At 42.4% G+C, this 14,332-nt stretch overlaps 1 protein-coding gene across 7 annotated transcripts in view; it reads right to left on the minus strand.

Annotated features, from left to right (window-relative positions):
- The window catches only part of GAT (glycine-N-acyltransferase-like), a 29,601-nt gene that overhangs the window by 8,216 nt on the left and 7,053 nt on the right, over positions 1-14,332 (minus strand). For 2 of the 7 annotated variants that reach the window (XM_059874548.1, XM_059874545.1), the window contains exons 1-4: positions 11,478-11,762; positions 7,626-7,720; positions 7,343-7,438; positions 1,396-1,503 (exon numbers count right to left, since the gene is read on the minus strand). In XM_059874548.1, the coding sequence (XP_059730531.1) occupies positions 1,396-1,503; positions 7,343-7,420 (186 nt within the window). In that variant the 5' untranslated portion in view covers positions 7,421-7,438; positions 7,626-7,720; positions 11,478-11,762. 7 annotated transcript variants of the gene reach the window in all.

Here is a 14,332-nt window from a genome sequence, read left to right on the forward strand (position 1 = left end):
TGCATTAAAAAGTGAATATTATTCCCTTTTTAGATTTCAATAATTAAAGTATCTTTATTTTTGTATTCTGTTTAATTTGGTACTTTAAAAAAATCACTATACATTTAAATTTTACTTCCAAATAATTCATCAAATGATATTATACCGTTACATATTTTTGATGTGGGAATTTTTATACTTCATTTTCAATATGCTTAGAAGGAAAGTTACGACCAACCTCGATAGCATATTCAAAAGCAGAGACATTATATTGCCAACAAAGGTCCGTCTAGTCAAGGCTATGGTTTTTCCTGTGGTCATGTATGGATGTGAGAGTTGGACTGTGAAGAAGGCTGAGCACCAAGGAATTGATGCTTTTGAACTGTGGTGTTGGAGAAGACTCTTGAGAATCCTTTGGACTGCAAGGAGATCCAACCAGTCCATTCTGAAGGAGATCAGCCCTGGGATTTCTTTGGAAGCAATGATGCTAAAGCTGAAACTCCAGTACTTTGGCCACTTCATGCGAAGAGTTGACTCACTGAAAAAGACTCTGATGCTGGGAGGGATTGGGGGCAAGAGGAGAAGGGGACGACAGAGGATGAGATGGCTGGATGGCATCACTGACTCAATGGATGTCAGTCTCAGTGAACTCCAGGAGTTGGTGATGGACAGGGAGGCCTGGCATGCTGCGATTCACTGGGTCCCAAAGAGTGGGACACGACTGAGCGACTCATCTGATCTGATCCGATAACATATTTATATTTGAAACAGATTAACAACTTAGTCTGAGTGATTTTTAAAAGTCTAGTACTGAAAATATATTCCCAAATACAAGCATCATAATCTGTTCCTTTTATTTCCCTAATGTTATCATTGGAGTAGGAAATGGCAACCCACTCCAGCGTTCTTGCCTGGAGAATCCCATGGTCAGAGGAGCCCGGTGAGCTGCTGTCCATGGGGTCGCAGAGAGTCAGACACGACCGAAGCGGCTTCGCACACAATGTTGTCATGTTTACCTTCACACATGTTGGGGTGTTCCTTTCTCTGCTTAGAACGCAACCTCTGTTCTTGTCAACCTGTTAAAAACCTATTACTCTTCAAAATTCCCTTTTGGCAAAACGTCTTCCGTGAAAGCTCTCTGGTCCTTGCCCCGCATCCTGACCTCTGTAGTCTAACCGTCTCTTGGCCAGCGCTCCTCCTATTTCTCCGATATTTACTGTACCTTGTCACACCTCGCTGCATTTGCTTTGCTTGTCTGCTTCCCTCCAGACTCTGAGGCTCTTGAGCACAGGGGCCTGTTCGCTGTCACTGCATTTCGCTTCTGTATCCACAGGGTCTCCCACATTGCCAGGCACCTGGTGGGCGCATAGCAAATGCAAACACAGATGCACATTCATTCTGCCCCTGGCCCCTTACCTGCTCCTGAGGGCGGATGACCACGGTCTTAAAATCAGGCCACTTGTCCACCAGGGCCTTTAGATTGAATGGGTTTCCCTGGTTCATGTGGAAGACGGTCCCGTAAACCTGCCGTATCCCGAGAAAGTGAGAGGGTCAGCTTATCAGGAAGCGATGGTGAAGCGCCCTGTTTGATCAGGACAAGGCTTATTTCTGTGAAATTAGGTTAAGTACCTAATATGCCTTTATTTTGGTCTTCAGGTTCTACTTTACTACTCCAAATGGAAATAGACTTTGGGGTCAAACTGTGAGAACATTATACTGTGTGCGTGTGTGTTAGTCGCTCAGTCGTGTCTAGCTGTTTTTGACCCCATGGACTGTAGCCCGCCAGGCTCCTCTGTCCATGGGATTCTGCAGGCAAGAATACTGGAGTGGGTTGCCATTTCCTTCTCCAGGGGATCTTCCCAACCCAGGAATAGAACCCAGACCTCTGCCTTGAAGGCAGATTCTTTACTGTCTGAGCCACCAGGGAAGATCAAAAATTTTATTAGTATATCTTAAAATCCAGATAAATAAAATCAATAAATTAAAATAATCTACTAACACGTTGTAGAATTTAGTGTTATATCTTTCCATTTTATTCCATTTATTTACTCACACACACAGTTTTCAGGGTTCCCTGATGGCTCAGTCAGGGAAACTAAAGAAACTGCCTGCAACGCAAGAGACCCGGGTTCAATCCCTGGGTCAGGAAAATCCCCTGGAGAAGGGAATGGCAACCCACTCCAGTATTCTTGCCTGGAAAATTCCATGGACAGAGAAGCCTGGTGGGCTACAGTCCATGAGGTAACAAAGAGTTGGACACGACTGAGTGACTAACACACACACACATACAGTTCTTAAACATGAAATTAATTACCTAATACATATTAACTTAACATCTGTCCCCCTCACATACACATACACACTATACTATGAGCTTGTTTCCACATCAATAAACAGAAATCCATATAATCATTTTTAATGGCTGCATAACATCCATTATATGGAAGGACTACTTCAACTTTACTGTCTGACTGCTGGTCATTTCAGCGTTTTCTTATTTTTAACAGTTTATTTTTCAGTGAACATTGCTTTTGCATAAACCTTTGCAAATATGTCTGATATTACAAATTCTAGAAGGGGAATTTCTGGGTCAAACACCAACTGTTATTTAAATATTCTATTTTTCTTGCACACATCTCCGAATCACTTTCCATAAAGGTTAAATGAATTCCCCTCTATGTAAAAAGTAGAGACAAAGCATGCTGTTAACAACACAAGCTTTGGTGGCCAAGGTCCAAAGACAACACTTATTGGGCAATTTTTTAAATCTTTGCAACCTCCGGTTCAAACATTGGTGTCCTCAAAACATTGAAGAGGCTGAGAAAGAGATTGTCCAAACTGGAATGAGCCACGTGGTTGTGGGGAGAGGAAAAACAGCAATCCATACAAGGGTGGACCTTAGGACCTAGATGCATTGAAACAAGATGCCTTAGCAGAAGGCATGGAAGAATGCCAAAGACCAGGGCCCAAGGAAATGGTGACTATTTCAGTGACAAAGGACCACCTCTCACCCCGTGCTTCCCTACTCTTACCATGAAATGTTAATGTCAGACTAAGGCAAAAGAGGAAGAGGCAAACTTTGACTTTGTTTTCCAAACTTTGACTTTACTGAGTTTTTATAAATTAAATTTCTGCCATTAGCAGATGCTCAATATAGAAATTAAATGCAGTTTTAAGGAAAATAAAATACATGCCTTTCCACATGACGTTTGGAACCAGTGGCATTTATATACACATTTCTGTGCCCGTGATAGTGTCATTTAACCGGAACATAGTGACTCAGGCAGCCACTGCAAAGGGAAGGGACTGAAGCTCACAGGTGAGCTACACCCACTTAGTTTCCTCTGCTTGGGAGATAGGTGGGCAGTCCTTCAGGCTGCAATACTCAGATTTTTCTCTCACCTGAGACTTATTAGCAACTAGTCAATGAGTTTTAGGTCATACATTTGTAACAAGGATAAATTTTACAGATAACCTAGATTTCTGCTTATGGGGGAAAAGCTATGTCATCAAAGAATCAGGTGAGTAGAGAGGAAAGGAACCTCATTAAAACTGAGGATCTCATATTGAGAGTCACTTTGCCTTACAGTAGAGTTGGGCTAAGACTAGTCGTGCCAAGAATTTTCTCCAAAAAGTTTGAGATCCACACAAAAAGTAAATAACAATTCAAACCCCAGACATAGAGCATAAAAGAAAACAATTTAACTTGAAAAATTTTCCAAGTAGACTTGGAAAAATTTTCCAGTAAAGATAAAAATTATTCAGGCACCTAACTGATTTAGTTCCTTCTCCTCCTCCTCCTGAAAAAATACTTTTGAGGTTATACTGAATACATGGTGTAGTTCCTGATATTTGGCAAGTGTTATGGCACCCTACTCCAGTACTCTTGCCTGGAAAATCCCATGGACGGAGGAGCCTGGTAGGCTGCAGTCCATGGGGTCACTAAAAGTCGGACACGACTGAGTGACTTCACTTTCACTTTTCACTTTCATGCATTGGAGAAGGAAATGGCAACCCACTCCAGTGTTCTTGCCTGGAGAATCCAAGAGACTGGGGAGCCTGGTGGGCTGCCGTCTATGGGGTCGCACAGAGTCGGACATGACTGAAGCGACTTGTAACAGCAGCAGCAGCAGCAAGAAATATTGGATATTAATTTTATCATATCTTAGTTAACCCTCCAAACATCTCTGCAAGGTAATGATAACCCTGCTTAGGGCTTCCCTGGTGTTTCAACTGATGAAATATCTGCCTGCAAAGTGGGAGACCTGTGTTTGATTCCTGGGTTGGGAAGATTCCTTGGAGAAGGAAATGGCAACCCATTCCAGTATTCTTGCCTGCAGAATCCCATGGACAGCGGAGGCTGGCAGGCTACAGTCCATGCTCTCAAAGAGTCAGACACAGCTGAGCGACTCACACACACACAACCCTGTTCAAGGTTGAGGAGTGTCTACCAAGAGTATTTACTTTCTGGTTTTACTCATTTTATATGCAAGAGCACTGAGATTTTTGCAGTGTTACCCAGAAAACAATGAATTTCTGGGATCAAAGCCGTCTGACTCCTGACCTTGTTCCTCTCAAGAGCTCCCTGCCCTACCCCTCAGTGTAGCGTGCCTCTGGCTACACTAAGCGCCTGTGGCACAGCCTACACATGACCCCTAGACAAGGTGTCAGGGCACCAAGGAGAAGACATGTTCGTCGCTTTGCCACCCCGTGGACTATAGAGTTCATGGGATTCTCCAGGCCAGAATACTGGAGTGAGTAGCCGTTCCCTTCTCCAGGGGATTGTTCCAACCCAGGGATGGAACCCAGGTCTCCTGCACTGCAGGTGGATTCTTTACCAGCTGGGCCACAAGGGAAGCTCCCCCCAAACCCCCGGCCAAAAAGGGATATAATATGATGCTATTCCTTTCAGGTTTCCCATCAGCATGATCAGTATAATTAACTCTACTAAATTATACATCATATTCATGCTGCCCTGAGAAGTCTGGAGCTGTGATTCATCACTAAAAGGAAAAGTGTTTATTTTCCAGACAAGCCCTGTATGCTAACAGAGTTTATACTTAAGGGTTTTTGTTGTTGTTGTCTATTGTTTTTGTCTATCTTATAAATTGTATTGATTTTTAATTCCAATTGTCCATTGCGAGTACACAGAAAACCAATTTTTGTGTTTTGTGTATTCACCCTAAGGCCTTTGCTAAACCTAGTTGTACATCTAGGAGCTTTGGGATTTTGGTAGATTCCTTAAGATTTTTCTCATTAGACAATTATACCATCTGTGAATAAACACTGTTTTATTTTTTTCCAATATGTATTTCTCTTTTTCTTGTCTTATTGTGCTGATTAGGATATCTAGTACCATTCCCACCGGGAGTGGTGGGAATGAATATCTTTCCCTTGCTACTGACCTTAGCAAGAATACTAAATATTTCACTATTTAGATTAATCTTAGGCATAGATTTTTCCAGTACACGTTTTATCAGGTTGAAGAAATTCCTTCCTATTTCGAGTTTGCTGAGAGTTTTATTTTTATCAGAAATATTACATTCTGTCAAACATTTTTCTGCATCTACTGAGAGAAGATCTATGGCTTTTCTCCAGTCTGTTGATAACAGTGAATTGAACTGATTGATTTCTGAATGTTGAATCTGCCTTGCCTTTCCAAGATGAACTTCCCTTGGTTATGATGTATTATCCTTTTGATATGTTGATGGATTTGACTTGAGATTATTTTGTTAATGGATATCTCTGTTCACAAAGAGTATTGTTCTGTAGTTCTCGTTTTGGTGTCAGGGTAATTCTGGACTCATAAAATGATTTGGGAAGTGTTTTCTCCTCTGCTCTATTCTGCAAGGGTTTTTGTGGAAGTGATATTTTTTCCTTACGTGTGTGGTAGAAATTGCCACTGACAATATCTGAGCATGGAATTTTCTTTGTTGGAAGGTTTTAAACTACAAAGTCAATTTCTCCAATGGATAGAGGGCAATTCAGGTTGCATATTTCTTCTTCAGTGACCTTTGGTAATTCATACTTTTCACAGAATATACAAAGTGAAATGTATGGACTTAGTATTGAAAATCGTTCTCACTGGAGGTGCCAAGTCTTAACTAGTGGGCTGCCAGAGAAGTCCCTAGACTGTTATTCTTTTTTAGTATAAGCACTTAATGCTATCTGTTTCTCGGTTATCAACTGCTTTAGTTGCATCCCAAAGCTTTTCATACCTTGTATTGTTATTTTCATTCAACTAAAATGTTTTCTAATTTTCCTTGTAATTTTAAACATGACTTATTTAGAAGTGTGTTGTATACTTTTAGAAATTCAGGTATTTTCCAGCTATCTTTCAGGGTTTTGGTTTTTTTTTTTTTTTTTTGAGTTTAATTCTATATTGCTCAAGAACATACTTGCTATACTTCAATTCTTCTAAAATTTTAAAAAATATGGTCTATTTTGCTAAACATTCCATGTGCACTTGAAAATAGTATGTACCGTGCCATGGTTGTGGGAAGTATTCTATAAATGTCAGTTTATTCAAGTTGGTTCATAGTATTTCATATACAATAAGTTCACATATGTATTTATAGGTTTTCTGCTTATTCTACAAATCACTGAGCGAGAAGTGCTGAGCTCTTCACGCCTGTGTCCTTCCAGATTTCTTCTCTCAGTTTTCTCAGTTTGTGTCTCATGTCCTTTGAGCCTCTGTTGCCAGGCGTATGCATTTCAGGTTTTCTTACATCTTCTCGGTGAATTGATTCCTTTATCATAATAGTGGCAGTCTTTATCTCTAGTAATAGCCTATTCCCTTTGTAATATATATTACTGCAAGAAAAACACTTCCACTTCTCTACGGTACAAGATCATTCGTTAAACACAATTTCTGTCTCATTCAAAGTTAAACATAATCCTTGGGGTTTGACGAAAAAACAGAATTTGACCAATTATTAATTACAAAGAAGAACCATAATGGATAACTTTTCACCAGGCACTTGATTCTTTGCTAAGAATAAACATCGACTTTGCCAATTCTGGAAAAAAAAAAAAACAAACTTCCAGAGTTACATAACATGAGCTGAAGGGCACGAGGGAAAGCTTTGGCATCATCACACAACAAAGATCACAATGGGTTCAAATCATAGCCCTGCCACTCACCACCGGCATGATCTTGGTCAAGTCATATGACTGAGCCTGCCTTTCTCCTTTGGTTCTACAGACATGACATAGCTGCCTTGCAGATAGGTGAGGTAAACCAAACGAGCAGCCAGGTGGGTGAGCTTGGCACAGAGTAGTGCTCAGGGATTCCTTGTTCTGTTTCCCACCTTCCCTCAAGCTGTCCCTAGCCCTTTCCCCCTTAAGAATGCTCCACTCTCACCTTTAAGGACTCGGGGAGACTCTTCCTCAAGGATTTCTCTAACATCTGCAGCAGTTGTGGGCCTTGTAAATGGAACATCTCGGCAGGTCCCTTAACCTAAGAGAGGATCGACAGACAAGGAATGAGAAGTGCTGGAAGACACACAAAGATGCCCAAGTCCCTGTTTCCTGGGAAACAGCAATGGTTAAAAAGCAAAACAGAACAACAAACCCGCCACTCCCTTCGTGTTTCTGAGTGTCTTCCTGCAAGGAACTGCCCTTCTCCCATTGGGCTTAAGACTCACCGTGACCCTCACGTTGTCTGTGACAAGGCCAGGTACTAATCCTTCAAACTCTCCATCTTCAACAGCTCATAGAAGTCAACATAAAAAAAAAAAAACTTCAAACAAACAAAAAGCCAAACAATCCCATTAAAAGGGCAAATAACTGGATTCTTTCTGTTTACTCTCCCTTCCTACATGGTTAGGTGGACGGTTTATCCCGGCTTAACAATCACAACAAAGTGTTCTAACAGCTTAACAAAGATTAAAGCTTGACAAAACGTTAATCCGTCTTCTCTCCTGCACCCAGTCCTCTGGCTGTGATCCACCCTCAGCCCAAGCCAACACTGGCATTCAGAATGATCCTCCATGAAACTTTGCTGACTCCTTTCCATGAAACAACCCCTTTCTGCCTGACCTTTCAGATGTTTGTAGATCTTACCATCTGAGAGTTCTTCTGTTGAAATAATACCCTCTTCCTATTTCAGCACTCCTTTTCCCTCTTGAAATAATCCTTTCAAATAAAGTCTCTCCTTACCAAAGTCTGGCTTTGATATTTTATTTAATGGTATTTTGGTATAGTTTCATTATAATTTAAATAGACTTTTGTGACTAGACTGGAAACCTAAGTATTGCTTTATTTATCTATAAGTCATTCACTTATTCAATCACTCAATAAGTGTTAATATTTATTGAGAACTTAATGTATTCAACAAATGAGGTGTCACCTCAGCTAGGCTGAACTACATTTCCCAGAATTCCCTTCCCTTTATGTTTCCACTTAGGGTGGACCACAGAGATTCTCTGGTAGCTCAGCTGATAAAGAATCCGTCTGCAATGCAGGAGACTCCAGTTTGATTCCTGGGTTGGGAAGATTCCCTGGAGAAGGGATAGACTACCCACTCTAGTATTCTTGGGCATCCCTGGTGGCTCAGTTGGTAACAAATCCACCTGCAATGCAGGAGACCTGGGTTCGATCCCTGGGTTGGGAAGATCCTCTGGAGGAAGGCATGGCAACCCACTCTGGTATTCTTGCCTGGAGAATCCCCATAGACAGAGGTGCCTGGCAGGCTACAGTCCAGGGGTCACAAAGACTTGGACACGACTGAGCGACTAAGCACAGCACAGCACGGAGAGATTCCTATGGAAAACCTGGTTGCTGTTGTTCAGTTGCTCAGTTGTGTCCGACTCTTTGTGACCCAATGGACTGCAGCACGCCGGGCTTCCCTGTCCCTCACTATCTCCTGGAGTTTGCTCAAACTCAAGTCCATTGAGTCGGTGATGCCATCCAACCAGCTCATCCTCTGTTGCCTCCTTCTCCTCCTGCCCTCAATATTTCCCAGTGGAAAACCTGGAGAGCAAAATTAAAGCAGCGGGCCATTTTGCAGCTAACCTCAGGGATTCCAAGGTGGCTCAGTGATAAAGAATCCACCTGCTAATGCAGGAGACTCAGGAGATGTTGGTTCGATCCCTGGGTCAGGAAGATCCCTTGGAGGAGGAAATAGCAACCACTCCAGTATTTCTGCAGGAAAATCCCACGGACAGAGGAGCCTGGCAGGTTGCACAAAGTTGGACGTGGCACAGTAACTCAAAATATAAGGTAGTAGCTGGGCTGGAAGTGCTTCTCTGTCCCCTGCGTCTACCTTCAGCCTGTCTGTCACCTGGGACAGGGGAATATTAACCCCTTAATGGTTTGCAAATGTTTTCTCCTATTCCATAGATTGTTCATTTTGTTGATTCTTTTGCTGTGCAGAAATTTTTAGTTTGATATAGCCCCACGTGTTTATTCTCTGCTTTCAATACTTGAGCTTTTGTTGTCATAACCAAAAAAATCATTGCCAAGACCACGGTCAAGTTTCCCACCCACCCACACCATGTTTTCTTCTTGGAGTTTTATGATTTCAGGTCTTAATACATTTAAGCCTTTAATCCAGTCTAGGTTAATTTTTTGAAGTGGTCTTTGTATCTTGATTGTAGCTGCTGTGGGCAGTCACTGAGGCTGGTAGGAATCACTTAAGTCCTGTAAATATATATTTTCTTTACTACAAGGTGAAGTCTGCTAGTCTCCTCTGTTGTCCTTCTTTTCCACACAAGACTACAGAATATTTCTTTAACTCAGTATCTGATTTAACAAGTCTGGACTGTCTTCATTTTATTTAGGCCCTAATTCCAGAAGACCTTCAAAATCCAGCTTTTGTTCCCATTTCAAAGTCTTACTCAAATTTCCCTTTTCTCTCTATTGACTCCCTTTAGTTCCTCAATCCCAAAGGAACAGATCACTCTTTTTCTCTGTACCCCCCAAAGATTATGTACACATTTCAATCAAAACTTGTTACAGCCCTCTAGGTTATCAGTCCTCTGGGCAGGATCTTAAATAATTTATTCTATTATTCTCAATGTTTATTACACTGTCGTGCACACAGTAAGAACTCAATGTTTATTGATTTAATGTATGACATGCTTGCATAAACACAATCATCTCTTTAATCACTCTGCTTACCAAGGGAAAAGACTCATTCTTTCATTCAACAGGTGTCAGTAGAAGAACCAACTACATTCTGGGCTTGGGCATTCCTACCAGATGTTTCTTTGAAAAAAAGGCTCAGACCAGAATAGAAGTACCTGTGCCATATCTTGGAAAATATCAAGACAGTAGAACTGTATCATTTCTAAACATTAATCAGACATTGCATGTGTGCTGAGTTGCTTCAGTTGTGTCCGACTCTTGCAACCCTTATGGACTGTAGCCCACCAGGCTCCTCTGTCCATGGGATTCTCTAAGCAAGAATACTGGAGTGGGTTGCCATGCCCTCCCCCAGGGGATCTTCCTGATTCAGGGATTGAACTCCTGTCTCATGTCTCCTGCATTAGCAAGAGGGCTCTTTACCATTCGTGCCACCTGGGAAGCCCATTCACACATTAGCTAGGAGTATTTCACAAAAAGACTGCACGAGAATAAGAAAAGTTGAATTTGATGCCAGATTACTGGGATAGAATACTAAAGTTCTGACAAGTACATTTGGGAAAACTTTTTGCACTCGCATATATGCACACACACACACACAAAATGAACACAAATGTGATGTTCAATAAATGCAGTTGACTAAAACTGAGGAGATTCGTTTTAGGGGGGTGCCAGCCTTGATAATAGCCAAAGTCCTGGGAAGCACAGTTTGAAACCTTTGGCAAATCCATTCCAGTACTGGGAATTTATCCAAAGAAGACAGTTCAAATGAGGAAAAATACTCTGAAAAAGTTTGAAAGCAATACAATATTAACTCCCAGGCATGTACAGGACACAATCTCAGTGTCCTGCTACACATATAATTCATGTAAATATGATCTATTGTTCCTTTACTACTCTAAAACCCATTTTCACATGAAGGTTATATGTTGCCATGTGAGAAAGTCTTCAAGATGAACATGAAAAGAGGGACATGACACTGCAAAAATAACTAGAGGCCTTTTTGTGTGCATATTCACATAAATCACAGACGATAAAAATTTAGAAGGAAACACCAAATTATATAGGAGGATTATAACTGAGATTTTAAAAATTACATTTCTTTTTTACGGTTTTAAATTAATATTAATCTCATCTGGATTGTAGTCTGTTGACTACAGTCTACCTCGTCTTTTGGAAACTTTAAGAAGGGCACTTAATTTCCCTGGCCATCATTTATCCAAGGGGAGGGGGGGAATCTGACTACCATATAACGTTTCTAGGGAATTGAATGAGATCGTGTTTGCATGGTATGTCTACAAACTGTTCCATAAATATCACCCAAACCCACATACTTCTTCCCAGAAGCTGTTACTTTTTCTGACACGCCAGCTGTTAACAAGAAGTTTCCAAATCACGCCACATTTACGTACCAATTCAGAACAAAAGCCTGTCCTTATCCAGGGAAAAGTTCTTACAGAATCAGGACACTTCTCCGTACATGGTACATGCCTGATACAGATTTCTCAAAGGGAACCACTTCCTTTTCACCTGATATAACTCTCAGCACTCAGAAATTCTTATCCACATCCAACGTTTTGGTTCATCCGCTTCAGTGAGGAGACAGGAGCCAGGCGTCTCAGAGCAGTGATCCTCCTTGGCTTTCACCTGTAACAATGTCTTCCCACTCAGTCTCTGCGGAGATCCCCGCCAGAAACAAGAGGCAGAAGATCATTCCAGAAGATGACACGTATCTTCTGGCTACTGTGGTCTTGAAAAGTGTGCTTATTGGTCTGATCCCCAACCTGCTGAGCTGAGAGTCTTAACTGAACCCACGCACCAAGCTGCGCTTCGGTGGCTGGGTGTGGGGAGTCCCTCCTCCCAGGTCCCGTGTTTGGCAGAGTGCCCCTCTGAGGCTCGTTTTTTTCCAGAGGTCTGAGCTGCTTTCTGATCCCACAGGTCCTTCCAATCCCCCCAGTCCTCAGCAACTCTGAACTGTGAGATCCTGGAGGCAGGGTCTCTACAGGCAACGCCTGCTGCGCTCTCTCCATTTTCATGAATACCTGCAGCAAAGCAAGAGAGGGCGACTGTTTGAACAGAGATGTAGAGAATCAGAGCTCTTTTGTTAACCATAAGAAATTACGAACTTGGAAAGACTTAAAGGGCCTAGAAAGTACCCCACCCCCCACCTTCACCTTTAGGATAAGTTCGGTAAACCTCAAACGGAAGAAACAGAAGGAGAACCACTCCCCAGACATATCATAATTAAACGATTAAAAATCCCAGATAGACAGATAACCTTAAAGGAAGCCACAGGAAAAGCACGTGTGACATGTAAGGGAACAGAGGTGCACACAGTGGCTGGCTTTCAGAAGGTGCGCGAGGTCGGGAAGACAGTGGTGTCAGTGAGTCCAGTCTTACACTGCTTGCAGCTCGGTAGTCTAGTAAATCAAGAGACGACAGTCCTGGCAAGGAACGGTGACTATTCAAACGCCAGCAGGCCAAAACGACAGCTGGCTTGCGTCCCAGAGAACCGTCTTGGCTGACCTAGAACTCAGGCTTCTTTTCTACTTAAAGGGGAGGGATTAAAATCAAACATTTCCTAGTTTGGGTCAGCCTCTGGATGGGACCTGTTCATTTCTTCCTTCCTTCAGTGATTCGCAGGTGGGTCTGGTCATGACGTTTCCTGTGAGCTTAACAAAAGTATGCTAGCTTGAAGCTCCTTATCTGGGAGGCAGAGATAATAGGGAATTATGTAGATTATACGTAATACCCATCTCTCATTCCCAGAGATACAATTTAAGCTTAAAGGTAGTACTGTTTTAGTGAGTAACTTGTAGTAGAATACAAAGGTTCTTCCCTGTTAGGTTTCTCCACTGTTAATGTTCATTCCACAAACTTGCGGGGAAAAGGATTAAGACCACTCTGGCCATTTCCTGCCAAATGGGGTGATGATTATTTCGTAGAATCTTCAGTCAGTGGTAAAAATCCTCTTTCCTTTTTTATCTACAGCTGTTTGAATCTGATAAAACCCTTTAGCACTTTGTCCCACCAGCATTACCATCTCTAGGGATGACTTTCCAAGGCTTGAAACAAGGCATGTGAGCACTTGGCTCCATCATGTTGTCACTGTTCTAGCCAGAAATTGCACGGATGCTACCGTGTCAGAGTTGGAGCCAATTTTCTTCATGCAGGTGCTGAATTTCTTAGTGAAGTCCTCGTTTTTCCTGGCTGTAAAGCGGCTCAGTGGGATCTGTCATTATGTCCAGCAACTAGATGTGTCACACCAAGAGTGGAAGCTAGAAGGGCATGCCCAAGGGTCTGCCCATTCGTGGAGACGCCTCTTTCACATTCCCCGGCAGCAACAGCAATCAGGTCAGCATCATCAGTCTTTGATGTCCCGTGATCACGTTTCTGATAAGGTCCCTGTGTCCTGGGGCATCAGTGACGGTACTTGCTAGTCTCAAATGTCCACAGGGAGATATCAATGGCGATACTTTGCTTGTGTTCAGCTTTCAGTTTGTTCAAGACCCAGGCATCCTCTTCAGAGACGTTCTGTCCAAGTGGGATACGCTTTCAAACACCGAAAAAAATGTCCACAAATATTAGTGGCTATCTTTTCACAGACCCAGGAGGGAGTGCGGTTGGTAAAGCGGGGAAGACCTCTGTCTCCTTTTCTGGGGTTTCCATGAGCACCATCTGTATAGGCTTAAAGTGCAGTCTGATGGGACTCTGACCCCAAGCTCTTGGTGAAAAACTTCAGGACGAGGTCTATCGCCAGGAAGTTCATCAGCTCATCCCGCACCGTTTTATCCTGGGCTCCTGGGGGGAATTAGGCACCTCAAGTCCAAGGGAGCCGTGGGCCTTGTCCTTCCTTACTGTGATCATCTCTACCGTATGAGAGGCTCTCATCTTTTATCATTTTTCTTCTTATGTTTTGGCCTAGGGCAATCACTTCTTCGTGTTGTCTTTCTTGCTGTTAAGGGCATTTTTCCTTCCTCAATAGTGCTTTACCTGTCTCCAGGTTACTTGCCTTTCAGATGTTCAATGCTGCCCCCAGGAGAGTGGCATTTGCCTTGCATCTTTCCTCTGCTGTTCCCTGTTGAACACTTCATAAGCAACACCAACCAACTGAGAAGTATTCATTCTAAATGTAATACCTAATCTTTGCAACTTTCTCCTGATCGAGGTACTTTGCTCAAAAACAGGTCAAATTTACCATTCTATATTTTCAGGGGCTTCCGAGTCTGCATTAGTATGGCATCTGTGTGTGTTAGTCACTCAGTCA

Source organism: Bos taurus, chromosome 15 (assembly GCF_002263795.3).
Source record: "Bos taurus isolate L1 Dominette 01449 registration number 42190680 breed Hereford chromosome 15, ARS-UCD2.0, whole genome shotgun sequence".
NCBI lineage: Eukaryota > Metazoa > Chordata > Mammalia > Artiodactyla > Bovidae > Bos > Bos taurus.